Raw genomic sequence first — 24,884 nt, 5'->3', positions numbered from 1 at the left:
AGAATAGTCAGGATCAAGGGAAAGATGAATGGAGCAAAGTACAGAGAGACCCTTGATTAAAACCTTCTCCACAGCGCTCAGGACCTCAGACTGGGGCGAAGGTTCACCTTTCAACAGGACAACGACCCTAAGCACATAGTCAAGAGAATGCAGGAGTGGCTTCGGGACAAGTCTCTGAATGTCCTTGAGTGGCCCAGCCAGAGCCCGGACTTGAACGTCGATTGAACATCTCTGCAGAGAACTGAAAATAGCTGTTTAGTGACGCTCCCCATCCAACCTGACAGAGCTTGAGTGGATCTGCAGAGAAGAATGTAATCGCTGCCAAAGATGCTTCAACAAAAGACTGAGTAAAGGGTCTGCATACTTATGTAAACATGATATTTCAGTTTTGTATTTTTCATACGTTTTCAGAAAAAGGTTTTTGCTTTGTCGTCATAGGGTACTGTGTGTAGATTAATGAGTAAAAAAAAAACGATTTAATGAAATTTAGAATAAGGCTGTAACATAACAAAATGTGGAAAAGTCACGGGGTCTGAATACTTTCCCGAAGGCACTGTACAGGCAGAACATGGCTCCTATTGCCAATAAAAGGCTCTATAGGTAGAACATGGCTCCATCCTGTGCTGCTCGACCACAACAACACTACGCTAGTCTGCACTGTCACAGCAGCACATCTTTAACATTCCTGGCTTACCCCGCACCACACCAACCCCACCTGATTCGGTCAATCTTCGGTCATTACCGGGGGAAGAGCTTGCAAAAGAATTAAGTCTAGCACTCCCCTTCTCTCATCCTTCTGCATATTTGGGCACCATCCCGCCCCATTGCCCTCCCCGTCAGAAAATAAAGCTCAGAGTTCACCCAAAGTTCACACTTCCAGTATCATAGACTGCACTGTGCTGCAATTGCCTTCTGTTTACATCTCTTAAGCCGATTTTTTTTTTTATTCTGTTTTTTTTTTTTGCGGGGGGAATGGGGTGACGGAACTAACCCGCCAAACATTGCCTCAGTTGACACGTTTTCTAAACTTCTGAACCCGATCGGATGGGTCACTGTTCGGTCAGACTGCTCCCGCGGGCGGAGCTAGCCCGGGTTGGTCTAGTAGTACAACGTCATTCGCCCCGTGCCATAAGTCCATCCCTCTATCCCCGTTACCCCCTGGCGTGGAAAAGGGTTCAACAAGAGGGCAACCACAGAGTCTCCGCCCCTCTTCGGCGTCGTGCCACGCTGAAGACGAGGGGGTCTAGTCTTCAGGAACGGGCACCCCCCCACTCGCTCCCTTCGCGTTATTAGCTCAGGCCACCTCTCAGTGGGCCATTGGCTCGACCAATGTCGTGGGAATCGCACGGGCCATAGCGACCCCTTCTGGTGCGGTGTGGTACTCGGCGGTACCCAACACGTGGGCCAACGTCCAAAACTCTACTCAACTTCAAATTAATGTAGGGATAATGACCAACTAATGACTTTGCATAGATGTGAAAAGTTCTAAATTCTCCTCCAAAAAAATCCAGTTTTATTACCACAGCACTGGTACTCGTTAGAAATGACAACGGCTGTGTAATTTCATTACAAATTCAGACCGTGTAAGGACAATGACTATCCAAATGCATACAGTAAGTTATCTTGTTAAAATATTATTTTAGATGTGTTATGTTTTTGTGATCATTTTGATCAGGACATTGTGTTATGACTTTAGGGGTTATCTTTGATTCAATTAAGGATATATACCAATTAATTATTGAAGAATATAACTTAGATGCCTTATGAGTTTAATTCATCTGTCGTACCCCATCAGAACCACAAAACATAAGCCTGTTTTACTCCTTTGTAAACAATGTAATTGCAAGAAAATACTAAATAGCCTCAAAACATTGTGAAAAGTACCATTTTAATATCATGGATGTTCAGTGTTTGTATCAATAGATCTGTCAATTAATTTGAGTGGTTACATTTCTCCAGCCCCATCCATTTAAATGTTAGTCATTTAGCAGACACTGCTATCCATTCATTGCAACTTACAGGAGCCCTCAGCTGTTTACCAAAAAAGTGTTGCGGTCGTTTTATTGCTCGAACTGCAGATAGCCCTTAATAAACTACTATATAGATAAGAGAAAAATACAAAGTAAACTATTAAATCATTGCAATGACAAATCACTACAGACACCCTGGTTCGAATCCAGGCTGTATCACAACCGGCCGTGATTAGGAGTCCCATAGGTTGGCGTCATCCGGGTTTGGCCGGTGTAGGCCGTCATTGTAACTAAGAATTTGTTCTTTAACTGACTTGCCGAGTTAAAGGTTCAATAAAAATTGTAATAACATTTTTTTTTTTTTTAAATACTGTATCAATACACGGCCTAAAATAACTGCTTTAGTTACTTAAAAGTTGTCGTCCACTAACCTAAGACAATATATAGTTTAAATACAGTATGTATCTTCTTGCGGCAAAGACCACATTAATCCATACAGTTAATGACTTCGAGAACATTCAGCAATGTTAGTGTAAAAAAAAAAAAGTGTACTTTAATAAGTAAAATATTACTTCACTAGCTATCACTAAACTACACAATCCCATTAAGGCATGTGATATAAGACGTTCATTGAATACCGGTAGTACGTAAGCAGTAAAATAAAACAAAATAAAAAGCATCAATGTGAACAATCTTAAGACACTTGAATGTAGATTATTTTTTACATCCCCTGACGTGTATCACTTTATTTCCACCACATTTCAAAAAAGCTGGACCAGACAAAACTAATTTACTCAAATTATTTTCCCTCAAAATGGTTTGCTTATTAGTAAAGTGATGGCATGTGGATACATTGAGAAATGTATATGGTACAGAACAGAGGACTTTGCTTTCTAAAATGTATTTTAAAGCCGTTTTAGTCGTCAAGAGCGCTGTCAAATGTCAATTTATTATATTTTCAAATGGCTCGATTTGAAATTGATTCAGAGTTCATAAAAACAGATAAAATACTTGGTTTTTCATCTCTTAACAAAAATGAATCCGTTATTTATAAGAGCCCTGTAATTTTGAACATCGGTTTGGAGTTAAGACAGGTTATATTCCTTTTAATAATATCTTTCAAAGAAAGTGAAATAACATTGCCTTGCCTTAGAATTATGACCAAGAGTAATTTTTACTGAAGACATTGTCATTAACCGAAAAGGGCTAGTCTAAATAAAGCTGATATTTGCGTATCATACGTAGAGCGTCTAATTTCTGATATTGAACATTTTAATAAAAAGTTCTTAACGTGGCAATGCATACTCAAGTCAAAGCTCTAATACAGCTCACATTTTGTCCACTTTCCAATGTGGCCTAACACTGACATATTTACTTGGCAGTTAAAGACAAATTGTTACATATCATGTACTAACTGTTAGTTTCTGTAATTACATGTTTGCATTTTAAATATGCATTACATTTGTTAACCTCAAATTGTGGCTAAATCTCTCCGGTTTTACAGGACATAACTCAAGTTACAGTACGCCCCCCTTTACCCGAGATGAATCTCTCACCCTTTAATAATTTTTGTTGAAATTACCATGGCAATCGGGCATCTATTTGAAAACTTTATAAACGGTGCACATAGGACGTCAGTAATATACCAATTAGAACTACTTTAAACACTGGCAAAAAAAACTTTATTAAGGACATTTCATTGTAAAATGATCAAGACACACAATATACTGTTGTACATGTACACCGTAGTGTTGCAGAGACTAGTGTAACATCATTTTGATAGAAAATATTTGACAGTTGATTAACAAAATGGTAGGTAATGTACTAGAAGATTATTCAAATAGCTTTCAAAAACAAATATTTCATCTACGTTCTAGACTTCTCCATTAGTAACCACACAAAAATATTACAACACATTCAGGACCATGACTACTAGCTATGTATAAAATGTGTGTGTCAAATCATATGCAACTTAAAGTATTCAAAAAGAGTAAGGGAAAAATGTCTCAAATAGAAAGGTGAATGGTGGCTATAACATTTAGCATATCCTTTACAAAATGAGACACTGCCGGATAAAAACAGCTATGCTCAAAAAGGGAAAACATGAATTCATTAACTAAGTGGTTATAGAACAGATAGGCGCTGACCAAAATATAATACCTCAATTGCAAAAAGAATACGTAACGGATTACATTGAGCCTTATTCATCTTTACAGCTATGTCACAAGACCTCCAGAACAGTATAACTTACAAACAGTTAAACATAACTCCATTCATAAAGCCATTACGCATTTATTACAGTCAGTAGTGATCTTGTACTTCCTCTTGCCCTCATTCTGTGGAACGTGTGATTTTCAGAAACATGTTCTCTTTGGCTATTTTGTTGCCAGAGTGGCAGTCTGTGCCAACTCCTTGTGACTGTAAACATGTTTGGCTTAACATCGACAGCAATGGCGTCGTCAAGAGCACAAACAGATCTGGGACCAGGATAGCTATCTACTTGAGGCTCTGCCACACAGTCTTCAGTAACGCCACAGTAAAGAAATACAGGATGAGGGCCCCCACCAGTGTAAGAAAAGGGTACTGCATTTCATAATCCTACTCAGCCATCAGAAACAGAACCAAAATGCTTTGATACATTTCCGTTAGCTGAAAACTGGACAGTGTGTGGGGTGAGGCATTATCAATGTTTTGACCATTGTCTGTCTCTCTAAAAAAAAAAAACCTGATCTGTTCATTTCCTATAAAATCTTGTCAGAGTCAGTGTGTGAAAGTACTTCAGTCAGTGGTACAATCATGTGAAATGTGACAGGAGGTTATGAGCAATAAAAATCAGAAACACCTTTACGAAGTTGTAATGTTTTGTGCATAACCAACACCTTTATAAAATGCTTGTACATTACACCTAATTCCAAAGTATTTCGTTTCCATTTTGATACTATAATTAGCAGAAGTACATTCATCTAGTACAGGCCCTACAGTCATCTTGTACAGTGTGTGTGCACAACGTATGGGAGTCTACAGAGATTGAGGAAGCACAGGTCCTGAGATGGATTCTGGGTAGGAAGAGACACTCGCTTCACACTGCAAAGAAAGAGAAAACACATTTGAAATACCGTGCCAAAGCAGATATTTTTTTTAAGTTAATTTTATAGAGTAGGATTTGTTTGGATGATGTGTTATACATGTAAATTGACAAGATCTGACATGGCCCAACAGCTGAAACATTTGTTCTACTCATTTCCTCACAAATGAATAAATATGCATAAAATAACTGTGGACCCTCTACAATGCATTAAATGATTTCATTTGAGACCACGCAACAACTTCTGCAGTTTCAAGAACATTTTGTGGTCCTCTGTAGCACAGTTGGTAGAACATGGCGCTTGAGTTCGATTCACAGGACTAGGGACAATTCACGCCATTTCGATACAAAGTGATTGTTGTAGCAGGTTAGAGCATTTCACTAACCTTAACCTCAGTCTCCAAACCAGCTACGTTAGTTCTCCTAGCCCGCTACAACAACGTCACTTCGGTATCGGAGTGGCATAAAGAGAGATACCCTACATAAAAATGTCCCTTTGGATAAAAGCATCTGCTACATGGCATATTATTTGTAAATTGAGACGTACCTCGAACCCCCCCGCATTCCTCACACTCCTCCAAGCCATCTGCATGTTCCACCACAGTGGGAGCCACCAGGCGGGGATAGGAGATAGAGAACATGATCTGATAGAGAAAGGTTCTCAATGTTAGACAAACATTAAATTAACATTAAACTGATTATTTACAGAGACCAAAATAACAGTTCTTTGGTTTGAGGTAAGCCAACCAAACGCGTTAGATATAATCTCCTCCACACAGTAACTCCGTTCTCACGCAGGCAAACAGGCACCAGTGACATATTCAAAACATAAGTGGTCCGATGAAGCAGATGCTAAATTACAGGACAAAGTTTTGCTAGCACGAACATTATTTATTGGATAACATTGGAGTTCACCACATTAGTCACCCTCTTCAATAATAAGGGCATCGACGACGTCTTCCCCACAGTGGCGCACATACAGTTGAAGTCGGAAGTTTACCTTAGATTTAAACTCAGTTTCACAATTCCTGACATTTAATCCTAGTAAAAATGCCCTGTCTTAGGTCAGTTAGGATCACCACTAATTTAAGAATGTGAAATGTCAGAAAAATTGTAGAGAGAATGATTTATTTCAGCTTTTATTTCTTTCATCACCTTCCCAGTGGGTCAGAAGTTTGCATACACTCAATTAGTATTTGGTAGCATTGCCTTAAAATTGTTTAACTTGGGTCAAACATTTCAGGTAGCCTTCCACAAGCTCCCCACAATAAGTTGGATGAATTGTGTCCCATCCCTCCTGACAGAGCTGGTGTAACTGAGTCAGCTTTGTAGGCCTCCTTGCTCACACACGCCTTTTCAGTTCTGCCCACACATTTTCTATAGGATTGAGGTCAGAGCTTTGTGATGGCCACTCCAATACCTTGACTTTGTTGTCCTTAAGCAATTTTGCCACAACTTTGGAAGTATGTTTGGGGTCATTGTCCATTTCGAAGACCCATTTGCAACCAAGCTTTAACTTCCTGACTGAGGTCTTGAGATGTTGCTTCAATATATATCCATATAATTTCTCTTCATGATGCCATCTACTTTGTGAAGTGCACCAGTCCCTCCTGCAGCAAAGCACCTCCACAACATCATGCTGCCACCCCCGTGCTTCACGGTTGGGATGGTGTTCTTCAGCTTGCAAGCCTCCCCCTTTTTCCTCCAAAACATAAATGGTCATTATGGCGAAACAGTTCTATTTTTGTTCCATCAGACCAGAGGACATTTCTCCAAAAAATACAATCTTTGTACCTATGTGCAGTTGCAAACCGTAGTCTGGCTTTTTTATGGCGGTTTTGGAGCAGTGGCTTCTTCATTGCTGAGCAGCCTTTCAGGTTATGTCGATAAAGGACTCGTTTTACTGTGGATATAGATACTTTTGTACCCATTTCCTCCAGAATCTTCACAAGGTCCTTTGCTATTGTTCTGGGATTGACTTGCACTTTTCGCACCAAAGTACATTCATCTCTAGGAGACAGAAAGCATCTCCTTCCTGAGCGGTATGAGAGCTACGTGGTCCCATGGTGTTTATACTTGCATACTATTGTTTTTACAGATTAACCTTCAGGTGTTTGGGAATTGCGCCCGAGGATGTAACAGACTTGTGGAGGTCTACAATTTTTTCTGAGGTCCCATGCTGTCAAGCAAAGAGGCACTGAGTTTGAAGGTAGGCCTTGAAATATATCCACAGGTACACCTCCAAATGACTGAAATGATGTCAATTAGCCTATCATAATCTTCTAAAGCCATGACATCATTTTCTGGAATTTTCCAAGCTCTTTAAAAAAGGCAGTCAACTTAGTGTGTGTAAACTTCTGACCCACTGGAACTGTGAATTATAAGTGAAATAATCTGTCTGTAAACAATTGTGGGAAAAAAATTGTCATCCACAAAGTGGATGTCCTAACCGACTTGCCAAAACTATAGTTAACAAGAAATTTGTGGAGTGGTTGAAAAACAGGTTGGAGTCATTAACTCATGTAAACTTCCACTTCACATATCCCAACCAGAAGCCATGGATTACAGGGAACGTCCACAATGAGCTAAAGGCTAGAACTGCCGCTTTCAAGGAGGCAGACACTAATATAAGAAATCCCACTACGACCTCCAACGAAACATCAAAAGAGTCAATACAGGACAAAGATCAACTCCTACTACACCGGCTGACGCTCTTCGGATGAGCAAACCATCACGGACTACAAAGGGAAACTCAGCAGCGAGTTGCCCAGCGACGCGAGCCTACCAGACGAGCTAAATGCTTGCCTCAAAGAGCTCATAGAAGACAACATCGAACCATGCATGAGCGCACCAGCTGTTCCGGACGACTGATCTTGCGCCCGTAACCGATGGGAGGATCACCTTTAAACAGGTTAACATTTACAAGACCACAGGGCCAGACGGATTACCAGGATGCATACTTTGAGCCTGAGCTGACCAGCTGGCTAGTGTCTTCACTGACATGACCCAGCTTGTAATACCTACATGTTTGAAAGACCACCATAGTCCCTGTGCCCAAGAACATCAAGGTACCATGTATAAACGACTACCGCCCCAAAGCACTCACATCTGTAGCTATGAAATACTTTGATGGCTGGTCATGGCTCACATAAAACAGACACCCTGGATCCACTTCAACTCACATACCTCCAACAAATCCATAGATGATAATCTACTGCACTTCAAACGTCGCTCTCCCACCTGGACAAGAGGAACACCTACATGAGAATGCTGTTCATTGACTATAGCTCAGTGTCCAACATCACCAGTGCCCCACCCCTCCCCGAGCGCATCACTAAGCTAAGGACCCAGGGACTAAACAACTTCCCATGCAATTAAATCCTGGACTTCCTGACAGGCCGCCCCCAAGTGATGAGGGTAGTCAACAACAATCTGCCACGCTGATCCTCAACACTGGAGCCCCTCAGGGGTGCGTGATTAGTCCCCCTTCTGTACTCCCTGTTCACCCACAGCTGCGTACCCGCACGACTCCAACATTAAGTTCACTGATGACAACTGTGGTTGGCCTGATCATTGACAACGACGAGACAGCCAGTAGGGAGGTGGTCAGTGACCGGCAGTGTGGTGCCAGGACAAGAACCTCTCCCTCAATGTCAGCAAGACAAAGGAGCGGATTGTGGACTACAGGAATCTGAGGACTGAAGTAGAGCGGGTCAAGAGCATCGAGTTCCTCAGTGTCCACTTCACTAAAGGAATTATCATGGTCCACAGTCGTGAAGGCACGACAATGCCTCTTCCCCCTCTGGTTTGAATCCCGGAGTCAACTAGGTGAAAATCTGTCTATATGCCCTTGAGCATGGCACTTACACCCAATTGCTTCTGTAAGATGCTCTGGATAAGCGCATCTGCTAAGTGACAAAAATGTAACCAAGGAGGCTGAAATAAAGTTGGGCATGAGCCCTCTGATTCTCAAACAGTTCTACAGCTGTACCACAGAGAATCTTGACTGGCTGAATCAAAACATTGTATGTTCAAATGATTGGCATCTGACTGCAAGGCACTACAGAGGGTAATGCATAAGGCCCAGTACCTCACTGGGGCTGAGCTCCCTGCACTACAAGGATGTCAGGGACAAGATTGTAGACCTACACAAGGCTGGAATGGGCTAGAAGACCATCGCAAAGCAGCTTGGTGAGAAGGTGACAACAGTTGGTGCGATTATTCGCAAATGGAAGAAACACAAAAGAACTGTCAATCTCCCTCGGCCTGGGGATATGTATTCCAGCATGACAATGACCCAAAACACAGCCAAGGCAACAAAGGAGTGGCTCAAGAAGAAGCACATTAAGGTCCTGGAGTGGCCAAACCAGTCTCCAGACCTTAATCCCATAGAAAATCTGTGGAGGGAGCTGAAGGTTCGAGTTGCCAAACGTCAGCCTCGAAACCTTAATGACTTGGAGAAGATCTGCAAAGAGGAGTGGGACAAAAATCCCTCATGAGATGTGTGCAAACCTAGTGGCCAACTTCAAGAAACATCTGACCTCTGATTGCCAACAAGAGTTTTGGCACCAAGTACTAAGTCATGTTTTGCAGAGGGGTCAAATACTTATTTCCCTCATTAAAATGAAAAACATTTTATAACATTTTTTACATGCGTTTTTCTGGACTTTTTTGTTATTCTGTCTCACTGTTCAAATAAATCTACCATTAAAATTATAGACTGATCATTACTTTGTCAGTGGGCAAATGTACAAAATCAGCTGGGGATCAAATACTTTTTTCCCCTCACTGTAAGTGGTTAGACTGTAAACTCTCCTTCCAGACTCACATTAAGCATCTCCAACCCAATTAAATGTTGAATCGGCTTCCTATATCGCAACAAAGCATCCTTCACTCATGCTGCCAAACATACCCTTGCAAAACTGACCATCCTACCGATCCTCGAATTCGGTGATGTCATCTATAAAATAGCCTCCAACGCTCTACTCAACAAATTGGATGCAGTCTATCACAGTGCCATCCGTTTTATCACCAAAGCCCCATACACTACCCACCATTGGAACCTGTACACTCTCGTTGGTTGGCCCTCGCTTCATACTTGTCGCCAAACCCACTGGCTACAGGTTATCTACAAGTCTCTGCTAGGTAAAGCCCCGCCTTATCTCAGCTCACTGGTCACCATAGCAGCACCCACTCGTAGCACGCGCTCCAGCAGGTATATCTCACCGGTCAACCCCAAAGCCAATTCCTCCTTTGGTCGTCTTTCCTTCCAGTTCTCTGCTGCCAATGGCTAGAACGAACTACAAAAATCTCTGAAACTGGAAACACTTATCTCCCTCACTAGCTTCAAGCACCAGCTGTCAGAGCAGCTCACAGATCACTGCACACAGCCCATCTATCCAACTACCTCATCCCCATACTGTATTTATTTATCTTGATCCTTTGCACCCCAGTATCTCTACTTGCACATTCATCTTCTGCACATTTACCATTCGTGTTTAATTGCTATATTGTAATTACTTCGCCACCATGGCCTATTTATTGCCTTAACTTACCTCATTTGCACTCAATATATAGACTGTTTTATTTTGTTCTACAGTATTATTGACTATGTTTTGTTTACTCCATGTGTAACTCTGTTGTATGTGTCGAATTGCTATGCTTTATCTTGGCCAGGTTGCAGTTGCAAATGAGAACTTGTTCTCAACTAGCCTACCTGGTTAAATAAAAATAAATTAAAAGTGACGAAGCATCGTGGCTATGAAACGTAAATAGACAAGCATGGTCTGTCCATCTGCATTTACCCCATTGGACACCACATCCTGACTGTTTCCATGATTTGTTATTTTATAAATGAATTAGTTAATCACTTTTACAAAGTAGGTTATCGCCCTTTTAAGACAGTTTAGGTGCCGTTAAAAAGGGCAATGCTATTGCTTGAAACTCAGGTTGTAAATGGAGAGAAATAAAACGTGAAAGCAATGTAAAACTGAGATGCCCCCTTTTAAAAACATTTTTTTTACAAAAAGGTTAGACAAAGGGGCATCTCAGTTTTACATTGCTACCACGTTTTATTTCTCTACACTTACAACCCGAGTTTCAAGCATAGTTTAGGTGCAGTTAAACGGGCAATGCTGTCTTAAAAAGGGCGAAACCTACCCAACAGAGCTTGAGTGAATCTGCAGAGAATGGGAGAAACTCCCAAAATATAGTTGTGTCAAGTCTTTAAAATCACTGCCAACGGTGCTTTAAGAAAAGTACTGAGTGAAGAATCTGAATACTTATGTAAATGTATTTTTACATATTTAAAATAAAGTCACATTTCTAAAAGCCGTTTTTTGCTTTGTTATAATGGGGTAGTGTGTAGATTGTTTTTTCTTCTCAATTTCATCCATTTTAGAATAAGTCTAACGTAACCTGTGGAGAAAGTCGAGTGGTCTGAACACATGCACTAGTAGAACATACACCTATGTTTCTAAACCAAGTTATTGTTACTCATTGTATATTTCTCTCTACATTGTTGGGAAGGACCTGTAAGCATTTCACTGTTGTTACTCCACACCTGTTTATCAATCAATTGATATGTTATAAGGTACATTTATTTATATGGGTTATTCTCAATTAAATCAAATCTATTTTACAAGAGACACAGTGAACTCACAGCGAACAGGACCAGTAGAGCCATCATCAAGCCCAGCATGATGTACATGTGCCCCGTCAAACCGCCCCCCCATAGGGGGCCCAAGATAGTGGCCAGGCCCCCCACAGAGCGACGCACCCCCTGGCTCAACCCTGGAGAGAGAGGGACAGGCAGACAAATACCAAAAAGAGACACATACCCGGGGTCATGTTCAGAAATAAATAAACAGTTGTAGTCGGAAGTTTACATACACCTTAGCCAAAAACATTTAAACTCCGTTTCACAATTCCTGACATTTAATTCTAGTAAAAATGCCCCGTCTTAGGTCAGTTAGGATGACCACTATTTTAAGAATGTGAAATGTCAGAATAATAGTAGAGAGAATTATTTATTTAATCACACTCCCAGTTGGTCAGAAGTTTACATACACTCAATTAGTATTTGGTAGCATTGCCTTAAAATTGTTTAACTTGGGTCAAACGTTTCAGGTAGCCTTCCACAAGCTTCCCACAATAAGTTGGATGAATTTTGTCCCATTCCTCCTGACAGAGCTGGTGTAACTGAGTCAGGTTTGTAGGCCTCCTTGCTCACACACGCTTTTTCAGTTCTGCCCACACATTTTCTATAGGATTGAGGTCAGAGCTTTGTGATGGCCACTCCAATACCTTGACTTTGTTGTCCTTAAGCAATTTTGCCACAACTTTGGATGTATGCTTGGGGTCATTGTCCATTTGGAAGACCCATTTACAACCAAGCTTTAACTTCCTGACTGATGTCTTGAGCTGTTGCTTCAATATATATCCACATAATATTCCTTCTTCATGATGCCATCTATTTTGTTAAGTGCACCAGTCCCTCCTGCTGCAAAGCACGTCCACAACATGAGGCTGCCATCCCCGTGCTTCACGGTTGGGATGGTGTTCTTCGGCTTGCAAGCATCCCCCTTTCTCCTCCAAACATAATGATGGTCATTATGGCCAAACAGTTCTATTTTTGTTCCATCAGACCAGAGGACATTTCTCCAAAAAATACAATCTTTGTCCCCATGTGCAGTTGCAAACGTAGTCTGGCTTTTTTTAATGGCGGTTTTGGAGCAGCGGCTTCTTTCTTGCCGAGCGGCCTTTCAGGTTATGTCGATATAGGACTCGTTTTACTGTGGATATAGATACTTTTGTACCCGTTTCCTCCAGCATCTTCCCAAGGTCCTTTTCTGGTGTTCTGGGATTGATTTGCACTTTTCGCACCAAAGTACGTTCATCTCTAGAAGACAGAACGCATCTCCTTCCTGAGCGGTATGACGGCTGCGCGGTCCCATGGTGTTTATACTTGCGTACTATTTTTTCTACAGATGAACGTGGTACCTTCAGGCGTTTGGAAATTGCTCCCAAGGATGAACCAGACTTTTGGAGGTCTACAATTGCTTTTCTGAGGTCTTGGCTGATTTCTTTTGTTTTTCCCCATGATGTCAAGCAAAGAGGCACTGAGTTTGAAGGTAGGCCTTGAAATACATCCACAGGTACACCTCCAATTGACTCAAATGATGTCAATTAGCCTATGAGAAGCTTCTAAAGCCATGACATCAATTTCTGGAATTTTCCAAGCTGTTTAAAGGCACATTCAACTTAGTGTATGTAAACTTCTGACCCACTGGAATTGTGACAGATTATTTCACTTATAATTCACTGTCTATAAACTATTTTTGGAAAAATTACTTGTGTCATGCACAAAGTAGATGTCCTAACCGACTTGCCAAAACTATAGTTTGTTAACAAGAAATTTGTGGAGTGGTTGAGAAAAAAAAAAAAAAAAGTTCTAATTACTCCAATCTAAGTGTATGTAAACTTCCAACTTCAACTGTGTGTATTTTTTTTTTTATTGTCACACTGGATAGGTGCAGTGAAATTAGTTATTTCACCAAGTCAACCATAGTAGTACAGTTGCCCCAAAAGTAAATTAAGGTTTCCTCAAGGGCAGACAGATATTTCACCTTGGTCAGCACAGCTATTCAAAAAACAGGGACCTTTTTGGTCCATAGCAAAACATTTTAAAAATGCTTTGAAACAGAAAAGTAAAAAAAATAATATTTGCATCCACGTGACTAATGAACAATGCTGAGAACATTGGTTCTCAAAGTCGCTTTGTAACTATTCTACTCAGAGGCAGCACAGTACCTGCAGGTTTGTTCTCTAGTCCCTTTACATCACACTGATCAAAAGTAATACAAGTCTGGGAACCTAATCTAAATAACCAAGTTATTAAAAGGGGGACTCTGAAGTTCAGAAATAACAAAGTGGCCACCCCACCCCAATGTTATGATAAACTGCCGAGAGATTCAAAATCCACTCTTAATAAAATGAATTACGGATGAAACCAGGCAGAACAGAACTGGGGTGTATCAGGGTTATGTTCATTAGGGTACACAATGCAAACCATTAAGCAACGGAAAAATGGAAAAAAAGCTTTTCTTATTGGACAAGTCTAGGTGATCCCTCCCTGTTTCAGTTAGTTTTCTTCCGATTGGTGCCTAACGAACACAAAAGACTGGTTTAGAGCACTTAGTTAAACTACAGACATCCATGTCCGAAAGGTGTCCTCTAGAGGGCGGCATTGCTCACCTTGTGACTTTAATGAAGTGATTTTGGAGAAGAGAGACACCTGGGCCACAGCTACAAAGGGGAGCCCCGAAATCTGCAGGAACACCCCAATGATGAACTCTGCTAACTGCCAGGGGAAATTACCTGAGGAGAGGAGAAAGAAGAGACAGAGGACTAATCGATTGGCTTTTATTAGCAATGGAAATATGTCACAAGTTCTAAAGTTATACTCAATGTTACATCGCATTAGTCAGTCAGCATCTTGAATCAGAATTCCTGCAATTTAAAATTTTTCAACATTTTTTTTTTTAGTAAAATTACCTTTCAAGGTTTCTCATTTGCTGTATGGTAAATAGCTTGTCTGAGTAGGCGACATTGTTCGACCTGGATAAAAATCAAAAAGGCCGGCTGAGTAGTGTGTTTGGCAACCTCACTCACCCTGTGGATTGGCCAAGAAGATGAGGCACCATACGCAGGAGATGTGGCAGAGGATGAGGCCCACGGCCAGCACCACCCTCTCGGTCGTGCGGCGGCACAGCCAGTGGACAAACAGGAAGCCTGTGATAACCTCCACACTACAGATGCAGTAAATTATGCTGTTCTCCAACTCCCCGAAGTTAAAGTACTGCTGGGTCAACGGAGTCACGACGGTCTGTGGTGGTGGTAGGAAATCAAGTGACGACACATTTTTCATAAACACTTTATGAATAGATAACAGTGTTATTAGCGCTCACACTAACATAGCATTAACAATGGCATATTCAAGAACATTACTATAAAGTCTAACAAGTACTTCGTAGTCGTCCAGCATGTACTTTAGCCAACGCCTCCGCAACCAAACATAACGATGACGCCATGAGGACAGTGAAAGTTGGTTTAAGGACATTGTGATTTGGCTAACTGCTACCCACTCTCAGTCACTTTTATGCAATGTAGTATGTGAAAGGCTCTTCAGTGAGAGAATAAGGGAGCACATGCACAGTTGGGCGAGCTCACCTCCAGTGCTGTCTGGTTAAACAGTATGACGAAGTGAGCTGTGAACAGCACAACCACCTCTTCCCTTAGGAACTCTAAACAGGTGAGGCACAGATAGAGGGAGAGACAGAAACAGGGTCAGAGAGAGATGGTGTGGAGGAGAGAAAGACAGGAAGGGGGAACACAGCGAGAGAGAAGGAACGAGAGATTTTCAAGTTGGACAGGTACGCCAAAAGATCAATACACATTTAAAAGTACGTATTTTACCAACTTGAGAAACGCATCCATCACCACCCACCTCGGCTCATGCTGAAACTCGCAGATCTAGTGTCACCCACCCCTTCGAGTGGGGGCGAGGGGGTAGGAGAGACGTGAGGCAGGTTGGAGATGGTCGGGTTAGCAGTTGACCTAGGAGGATCAGGGGTCACCACCGAGCCGTAGGACCCCAAGATGTCTGGGCGTGGCCCGAGCAAGGGCTTCCCCTCCCCCACCTCCCCGGCCCCCTCCCAGGCTCCCTCCAGCTCCTCCCCACCCACGGCTCCCTCCAGCAGCTCCTCCCCACCCACGGCTCCCTCCAGCTCCTCCTCCCCACCCACGGCTCCCTCCTCCCCCACGGCTCCCTCCTCCCCCACGGCTCCCTCCTCCCCCACGGCTCCCTCCTCCCCCACGGCTCCCTCCTCCCCCACGGCTCCCTCCTCCCCCACGGCTCCCTCCTCCCCCACTGGCTCCTCCCGGGGAGGGATGTCCCAGAACATGAAGACCACGACCAGCTGGAGGAGGGTCCACATCAAGCACATAAAAAGCTGTGAAAAGGGATAGTCTTGCAGTTAGAGCAGCTAACCGGTATTTACAGGTTTTAAATCCCCGTATGGGGCATTCTGTTTTAACAAAAACACTCACATGAACAAACCAGAGACATTTTAGCAAGTTTGTTCATATCGTTCTACCTCGTTTGTGACCTAAGTCCCAATTCAAACTAAGTATATTTACAAATTATATACACAATGAAATATGACAAAATAAAGTCTATAGATAAGACAACATACAGCATCTTACTACACGTGATGTTACCATATAACTATTTTTACTGTGGAGGGAGAAATGATTCAGTTCTTAAAAATGTCTTACCCCAGGTGCAGTGTACTTGTTCACCACGAACGGCCCCAACTTGAAGTCACAAAGCCTCAGGAAGAGATTCAATACGGGACCTGTGTGTGATTAGAGACATCAGACAGACCCTTACTCTAACAGAGAGATTTGTGGGTGCGTTCCAGGTAGTCTTTTTCACAGTCCTGCTGCACATGTCAGAATAGTGCAATGTCTTATTCCTGAGACATTAAAAACAATTCAAGGCATTGTGAGAGCAGAGGCCAAAATACAAAGTAGGAGTGTTGACCTAGGATCAGTTGAGCATTTTAGATCATAATAAATATGATTATTATGGACAGGGTGGATCTGATCCTAGATACTACTCTGAGGAGCTTTATGAATACAGGCCCTGATTAGGAGCAGGACTGAAAAAATAAATAAATAAAATAAAAAAAGGGACAACCTTGAACATCTCCATAAACCGAGTAAATGCCAACATGCTATGAAGCAGAATCGCATTACTGGAAACAATGCTGTTCTGGAGGGCTGCCCTGGTTGTGGCTAGATATGTTTTGAGTTGTGTCAGGAACAAGTTTAGCATTTTCGCTAAGCCTAAACGCTTCCCTAATTCTCTTAACCTGCTATGTTAATGATCCTAACCTGCTGTCCAAGTTCTAACCTGCTACAAAAAGTCATTATGTACTCCATCTTGTCAAAACCAGGCCTGCATGCAGAACAGCGTGCGTTTCCAAAAACACCATACTCCTACTATGAATGGCACAAAGGAAGCAGACAGACAACAGCACTGACCAATCATTAGGCCAATCTGTCGGCACGCCATGACCGATGCGAACACGGTGGAGCGGTCCTCGTTGGCTGTGCATCGGCCCATGAAACCAAAGATGGACGAACCCGCACCTGTACCAACACCTTTTGGAGCAGACCATGTACACGTTAGTAACATGGAGGTTAGCATTAAAACAGATGCAATAATTCTGAATGTCGTAACTTTTTTCAAAAAATCAATTTTAGAGTGGCCACAAGCATGTCATTTTTACTCTAAAAGACAGACAAAAAAGATGAATCACCCTGCAAACATTTTGATTAGGCTATAATGTAAATAATCTGGTAAATAAAATGTCCTTTACAGCTCAAAACAGCATTGCTCTAGTAGTATATGGGTAGTCTCACCTGCCACTAGTCTGCTAGAGATCAAAAGCCATTTGGAGTAGCCCATGAAATACATGAAGTTACCTAGAGGACAACATGAAATGCATGACATTACCTGGAAAACATGAACTACATGACAACATGAAAAACACATGATGTTGCCTGGAGGACAAAGACAAAACATCAGGGTAGAACGTCACAGTAGAACGACCCGGGGACCATGAGTATCAAGTGTCAGAGGAGTACTGATCTAGGATCAGGTCCACCCTGTCCATGTAATCATATTCACTGTGATCTACATGGCAAAAACTGATCACAAATCAGCAATCCTACTGAGCCACTTGATACAGTACGACCCCACCCCCCCCAAAGGTAGACCCGGGTATCTTACAGTGCCTTCAAAAAATATTCACACGATGAAGGAAAAAGGAAACCGCACACTGCTCTTGAATAAGCTTACGCATCGGCCACACGGCCTTCGTCAGAGCTCTGACGATACGTAAGCTTAAAGATCACTGATACTATCAAGAGCAGAGTGCGGTTTCCTTTTTTCCTTTCATCTTGTTCACCTGTTATCACGCACCTGCAAAAAAGATTGCTTAGCTGTGCAAGTGCCTTTTGAATTTAGAAAATATTCATACCCCTTGACTTATTCCACATTTTGTTGTTACAGCCTGAATTCAATTGACCCCCCCTCCCCCCCCCGTAGAACTAAGGATCTGAGGGCCTATTTCAAATCTTTTCAGCCTCCTGAGGGGGAAAGAGGCATTGTCGTGCCTTCTTAACGACTGTGTTGGGGTGTGTGGACCAAGTTAATTCTTAAAATGTGGACACAGAGGTACTTGAAGCTCTCGACCCGCTCCACCACAGCCCCGTCGATGGGGGGCGTGCTAGGCCCTCTGAGGACTACAGGAAACTATCAGCTCCTTTGTCTTGCGGACTTTGAGGGAGAAGTTGTCCCGGCATCACACTGCCAGGTCTGACGACATCCCTGTAGGCTGACGCATCAATCAGGCCTACCACAGTTGTGGCATCTGCAAACTTAAATGGTGTTGGAGTTGTGCAGCTACGCAGTCGTGGGTGAACAGGAGGGTTACTAAGCACACACCCCTGAGGGTGCCCCCCTCCCATATTGAGGGTTAGCGTGGTGCATTATGGTGTTTTCACGTGTTCATTGTGTCCATGTGGGAAAGGGCATTGTCGAATGCAATAGAGATGCAGATCCACAGATGACACTATGCAAATTGGAGTGGGTCCATGGTGTCTGGGATGATGGCGTTGATGTGAGCCATGACTAGCCTTTCAAAGCATTTCATGGCTACAGATGTAAGTGCTATGGGGCGGGTTGTCATCTGGACAGGTTACTTCGGCGTTCTAGGGCACAGGGACTATGGTGGTTTACTTGAAACATTTAGATATTACAGACTGGGTCAGGTAGAAGTTGAAAATGTCAGTGAAGACACTTGCTAGCTGGTCAGTGCATGCTCGGAGTACACGTCCTGGTAATCCGTCTGGCCCTGCGGCCTTGTGAATGATGACCTGTTTAAAGGTCTTACTCACATCGGCTGCGGAGAGCGTGGTCACAGTCGCCCAGAACAGCTGGTACACTCATGCATAGTTTAGTGTTGCTAGCATCGAAGTGAGAATAGAAGGTATTTAGCTCATCAGGTATGCTCGAGTCACTGGACAGCTCACAGCTGGGTTTCCCCTTCCCCTCGATCTTAGTTCTATATTGATGCTTTGCCTGTTTGATGGTTAGGCGGGCATAGCGGGATTTCTTATACGCGTCCGGATTAGTGTCCCGCTCCTTGAAAGCAGCAGCTCTAGCATTTAGCTCGGTGGACTGATGTGGTAAACTCAATGCCATCAGATGAATCCCGGAACATATACCAGTCTGTGCTAGCCAAACAGCCCTGCAGCTTAGCATCCGCTTCGTCGGACCACTTCCTTATTGGTACATCCTGTTTGACTTTTTGGTTGTAAACAGGAATCTGGAGGAAAGAATTATGGTCAGATTTGCCAAATGGAGGGCGAGGGAAAGCTTTGTCTGCATGTGGAGTAAAGGTGATCTAGAGTTTTCACCTCTAGTTGCACATGTAACATGCTGGTAGAAAATAGGTAAAACAGATTTAAGTTTCCCTGCATTAAAGTCCCTGGCCACTAGGAGTGCCACCTCTGAGCATTTTCTTGTTGGCTTATGGCACTATACAGCTCGTTGAGTGCAGTCTTAGTGCCAGCATCGGTTTGTGGTGGTATATAGAACGCAAAAAGCAAAAAGAAATGAAAATCACTCTTGGTAAATAGTATGGTCTACAGCTAGATATTCTAACTCACGCGAGCTGAACCTCAAGACTTCCTTAATATTACAGATAGCGCACCAGCCGCTAACAAAGAGACACACCCCCTCCCCTGAGCTTCCCCAACATGGCTGTTCTGTCAATGTATAGAAAAAAAAACAGATTGATTTATATTTACCATGTCCTTGTTCAGCCATGACTGAGAAACATAGGATATTAGAGTTCAGAGCACGTTAATAGGACAGTCTTGAACAGAGCTCATCCAATTTATTCTCCAGTGAATGCACGTTCACCAATAGAACAGTGAGTAGAGGCAATTTATCCACCCTCTGACGTAATCTCGTCTGGTATCCCGCATGCCGGCCTCAAAAGCGCCGTCTCCTTCGAGTGTCAGGATTTGGGCCTGAGCCGGGATCATAATCATATGTCTTTCACCTCCGACTTATTGAAATAGAAGTCCTCATCCAAATCAAGGTTAGTGATAGCTATTTCTGATATCCAGAAACTCTTTTCGGGTATAAGAAACGATTGTGGAAACATTACGTCCAAAAAACTAAAAGATGTTGTACAACATTTTTTTTAATTGCACAATTGGACAGGAGCCTGTAAAACAGACACCATTCCCTCCAGCACCATTCTTGGGTATATTGCCCTCTGGTAGGCCAGGTTGAATTGTCTCCATATTGCTTACACCTGCCGAATCAGATCTACAAAAGTGCCTAAGGGGTAGGAGTTGAGGGTTGATTTTGGACTCTGGGTAAGATTTCAGAGAATAACTTACCGACAATTTCAAAGAGGTTTGCAAACAGGATTATCTTCTTGGTGGCGTGTGTCTTGTCAGACCAGTGGCCAAACAGAGGGCCTGAGAGGAGACCAGACAGACTGAATGCCGATAGGCCCAGACCCAGGAAGTAAGGCGCTGCCCCCAGAGTCTGCAGGTACCTCCATATCGTCGGCAAGATAACAGCTGGGGAGAGGGGGGCATGGAATAAAATATTTGCTCCTTTAGTTCCTCCATTTACATTTATGCTGAACAGAGTTTAATCCAACACATTTTAAACAGATAGTTGAAATGGACAGAAACAAAGCACTTTCTTCTGAAACTTGTCAGTCTATTCTTGTTCTGAGAAATGAAGGCTATTCCATGTGAGAAATTGCAAAGAAACTGAAGGAAGTAGTACACAGCGTTGTATGAGATGTTCAGTTTCTTAATTTTTCGCATGGAATAGCCTTCATTTCTCAGAACAAGAAATGACTGACGAGTTTCAGAAGAAAGTTTTTTTTCTGGCCATTTTGAGCCTGTAATCGAACCCACAAATGTCGATGCTGAAGATACTCAACTAGTCTAAAAAAAGGCCAGGTTTATTGCTTCTTTAATCAGAATAACAGTTTTCAGCTGTGCTAACTTAATTGCAAAAGGGTTTTCTAATGATCAATTAGCCTTTTAAAATTATAAACTTGGATTAGCTAACACAACGAGCCATTGGAACACAGGAGTGATGGTTGCTGGTAATGGGCCTCTGTACTCCTATCTAGATATTCCAATAAAATAAAAAAAATAAAAATCTGCGTTTCCAGCTACAATAGTTATATACAACTTTAATGTCTACACTATTTCTGATTAATTTGATGTTATTTTAAATTGACAATAAAAAAAAAAGTGTTTCTCTCAAAAACAAGGACATTTCTAAGTGACCAACATTTGTATTAACCGTAGTGCATGTCTGGGAGCAAGGCTAACTACATTAATTTTCACTAAATGCAAGTCAATGATGACAAACGCTTGCATGTGGCCTGACTGACTTGCACTTGAGGTGTGCGTGTAACTTTTGAAATCATGCACAATGAAGCTAAAGCTTGCCTGAATCTGAGTGCAAACCACATGTGACCAGGGGCAACATCATCAGTTTCCATAGTTCTTAGATTATCAGACGTCATGAGACCGATCCTCTCTCTCCTCTGGATTCCAAGGTTTAAATTGTTTGCGGAAACCTGTCACCCTCTTTACATGACTCTGGTAGCCTGGTCCTACCTCCCAATGGAACTAAGGATTGTGTCGCGACATTGATTTCCTCGTCAAGTCACAAACAGTAGTTTATTCAAATTTGCCCAAAAGAAAATCCTACTCGCGAACTCATGTTTACATTTTACCTGGCTAATAATAACAATCATCCAACATAAGTAGGCCTATCAATGAGGTACCAAAGAAATAAAATAAGAATAGAAACGCTTAATGAATCTCTGTAGGGAGGTTATTTGACAATCAGTGCAGCAAAAGTTGACAAAGACAATTGTTCAGGTGTAAAAACACAATTCCCAATACAATGACTGTGGAATGTGCTGTAAAAATCAGCTGAGTTGACATGAAGCCAAGAGCAGAAATGAGTTAATGAACAGGCTTAAATTAGTAGAAAGACTGGAAAAGATGCAAGGGAGTGATTAGGAAATCAATTGGCCTTTACAAACCCCATGTTTCTGTCCATTAAAATAATTACTCATAACCTCTACACCAGGTCAACGAGCAGTAAACTGCAACATAGGAAAATAAGTGACATTTTATGACCGGGTACAGAACAGTCCTATCAGTGTGGCACTCAAACGTTAACTTCAGTTGAATGAGCATTTTTAATCTATATTGTAATTTGTTCGCATAGGCTACAGTAGCCACAATACACAAGTCCACCCCAAAAAACATACTTACCATATTCCATACCACTTAGAAGAAAGATCAATCCAATTGTGAAGTAAGTCATCTTCTTTTTTCGTTTATACTCCATTGTGCCTGTTATTTCGTGTGTCAATTAACATTTTATTTTGTTGTAGTGTTATCGTTATTCGCAATTGGAAGCAGTTTGCTGAGTAAATTAATCCAGAGGACAGTGCGTCCAATTAAATTCCATCGCAAGGTTCTTGAGGCTGTCTTACATTTAACAAATTCTTAAATGATATGTATTTTTTTGTTTGTTTCATTAAATATGAATCCGCATCTCATCAGGTTACCATCGACTGGAACCCAGTGTAAACGATGTGATTTCGAGATGCACTGTCCAATGCATTATACAATCTGCGAGACTGCAATGGACTCATCGTCAGAATACGTAGTTCTTGAACTCACCCTTCAACTAATGACTTAAATTTGCCGCTCCCAAATTGTTGGTTTTATGTGCAGTGTAAATTATGCAGCGACTACAACTGAAGTGTAAACCAGAAACTACTTTCAGTAGAACGTCTGCCAAAGCATGGAAACGCAAATTAATGACCGCACGACACAATCCCAATGTTTATCTCTTGGAGCTCACTTCCGGTTGTCAGGATGAGTGTGGAATAAAAATATTTATTTTTCAACAAATATGTTAGATTTCTGTGTGGAAATAATATTAATAATATGCCTGAATACACTTTAACTGAATGGCTACAATAACTATTAATAATAGCCTAATACAGTGTTTCCCAAACTCGATCGTTTTGTTTTTTGCCGTAGCACTACACAGCTGATTCAAATCATCAAGTAATCATCAAGCTTAATTTGAATCAGCGGTTCAGTGCTGGGGCTAAAAACCAAAACGTGCACCACTTGGGGTCCCCAGGATCGAGTTTGGGAAACACTGGCGTAATAATAATAAAAGCAACGGCTTTATATAATATTATCCTAAAATATATATCCACTCATATTCAGACTTTTCCCATTTTGGCAAACAGTGATTTTATCACGTTTTCTTAGGAGCCTATTAGGACCAAAATACACTATGAATGGAAGTCACACCTGCATGACAAAATAGCTGAAAAACATGTTTATAGACTGTTTAAAACAATTTTTTATCTTAAGTGCTTGCCAAATCTCCATTCACATTTCTTCATTGCTTGCTATTGCAAGCGTTTCAACCAACAAACCTTTATCAAAACATAAGTTACATTTGAGCATGTGATGTGATGTGTCTAAACTCTAATAAAAAGCATGAGCTGGCAAATTATTTAGTGTAGAGGTGCTGACAAACAGTGAATAAACTGGAAGCTATAGAAACAAAGAGAGTTGCACACTCCATATGTATAACCTCCCAGGAATTTATTGGGTAAAAAAAACCCACCAACGTTTCGGCATCACTTTGCATTCTTCTGGGTGAAATTAACATGAGTAGGCCTAGTTAGTCTTTGACAAGAGACAACACTTTTCCCCCCAAATCTGTGGAGCTGGGAGAGAAAATGCAGACATTATTCAGTAATGGAATAAAAACACTGATTCTGTCTGTCCTCCCAAACCAGGTGGTCACATCATTGACGTTGACCCAGTCCTGTGACTTCCATTACGACTGAAACTGAGAGGGCTGTGTTTGCACACATGGCCGCTTTCAGACGCACATTTAATTCAATTTCAATCTGCTTAGTCTCCACATTTATTTGCTGCCATGCAAGCGAATATCAAACTATGCCCCCCAGGCATGTTGCCGACATGACAGATATGGGGAAAATTCAAGTTATGACATTTTCAAGGGTGGCAATATGTACTGGTTTCCATCTTTCACATTATAAGTAATAGTAAAACTGACAAAATTCATAACTTTACAAGAATTTGCATGCATAATACACACTGAGTGACCAGGGGAATCCAGGTGAAAGCTATGATCCCTTATTGATGTCGCTTGTTAAATCCACTTCAATCAGTGTAGATGAAGGGGAGGAGACAGGTTAAAAAGAAGGATTTTTAAGCCTTGAGACAATATAGACATGGATTGTGTGTCAAATCAAATCAAATTTGTATTTGTCACATGCACCGAATACAACAGGTGTAGACTTGTACTTACAAGCCCTTAACCAGTTCTAAGAAAATACCTAAAAAAAAGTAAGAGATAAAAAAAATCTAATAATTAAGGAGCAGCAGTAAATAACAATAGCGGGGCTATCGGTACAGAGTCAATGTGGAGGCTATATACAGGGTGTTACGGTACAGAGTCAATGTGGAGGCTATATACAGGGTGTTAGGGTCCAGAGTCAATGTGGAGGCTATATACAGGGTGTTACGGTACAGAGTCAATGTGGAGGCTATATACTGGGTGTTACAGTACAGAG

General features: G+C 41.8%; 1 protein-coding gene across 1 annotated transcript; it reads right to left on the bottom strand.

Moving 5' to 3' along the window:
* Positions 1–3,635: 3,635 nt before the first annotated feature.
* Positions 3,636–23,157, bottom strand: mfsd8l1 (major facilitator superfamily domain containing 8-like 1). The gene is made up of 13 exons (XM_014149862.2): positions 22,936–23,157; positions 22,522–22,602; positions 20,602–20,787; positions 17,545–17,607; positions 17,164–17,283; positions 16,393–16,472; positions 15,563–16,067; positions 15,286–15,359; positions 14,728–14,941; positions 14,311–14,433; positions 11,717–11,847; positions 5,603–5,699; positions 3,636–5,054 (listed from the first exon to the last, which is right to left on the bottom strand). The coding sequence occupies exons 2-13, from the start codon at positions 22,595–22,597 to the stop codon at positions 5,050–5,052; spliced, it is 1,674 nt and encodes a 557-aa protein (XP_014005337.2). The 5' UTR covers positions 22,598–22,602; positions 22,936–23,157; the 3' UTR covers positions 3,636–5,049.
* Between the last annotated feature and the right edge of the window lie 1,727 nt (positions 23,158–24,884).

Source organism: Salmo salar, chromosome ssa16, assembly GCF_905237065.1.
Source record: "Salmo salar chromosome ssa16, Ssal_v3.1, whole genome shotgun sequence".
In the NCBI taxonomy this organism is placed as follows: domain Eukaryota; kingdom Metazoa; phylum Chordata; class Actinopteri; order Salmoniformes; family Salmonidae; genus Salmo; species Salmo salar.
The sequence above is the reverse complement of the archived record's forward strand: the minus strand, read 5'-3'. Positions and strand labels throughout refer to the sequence as shown.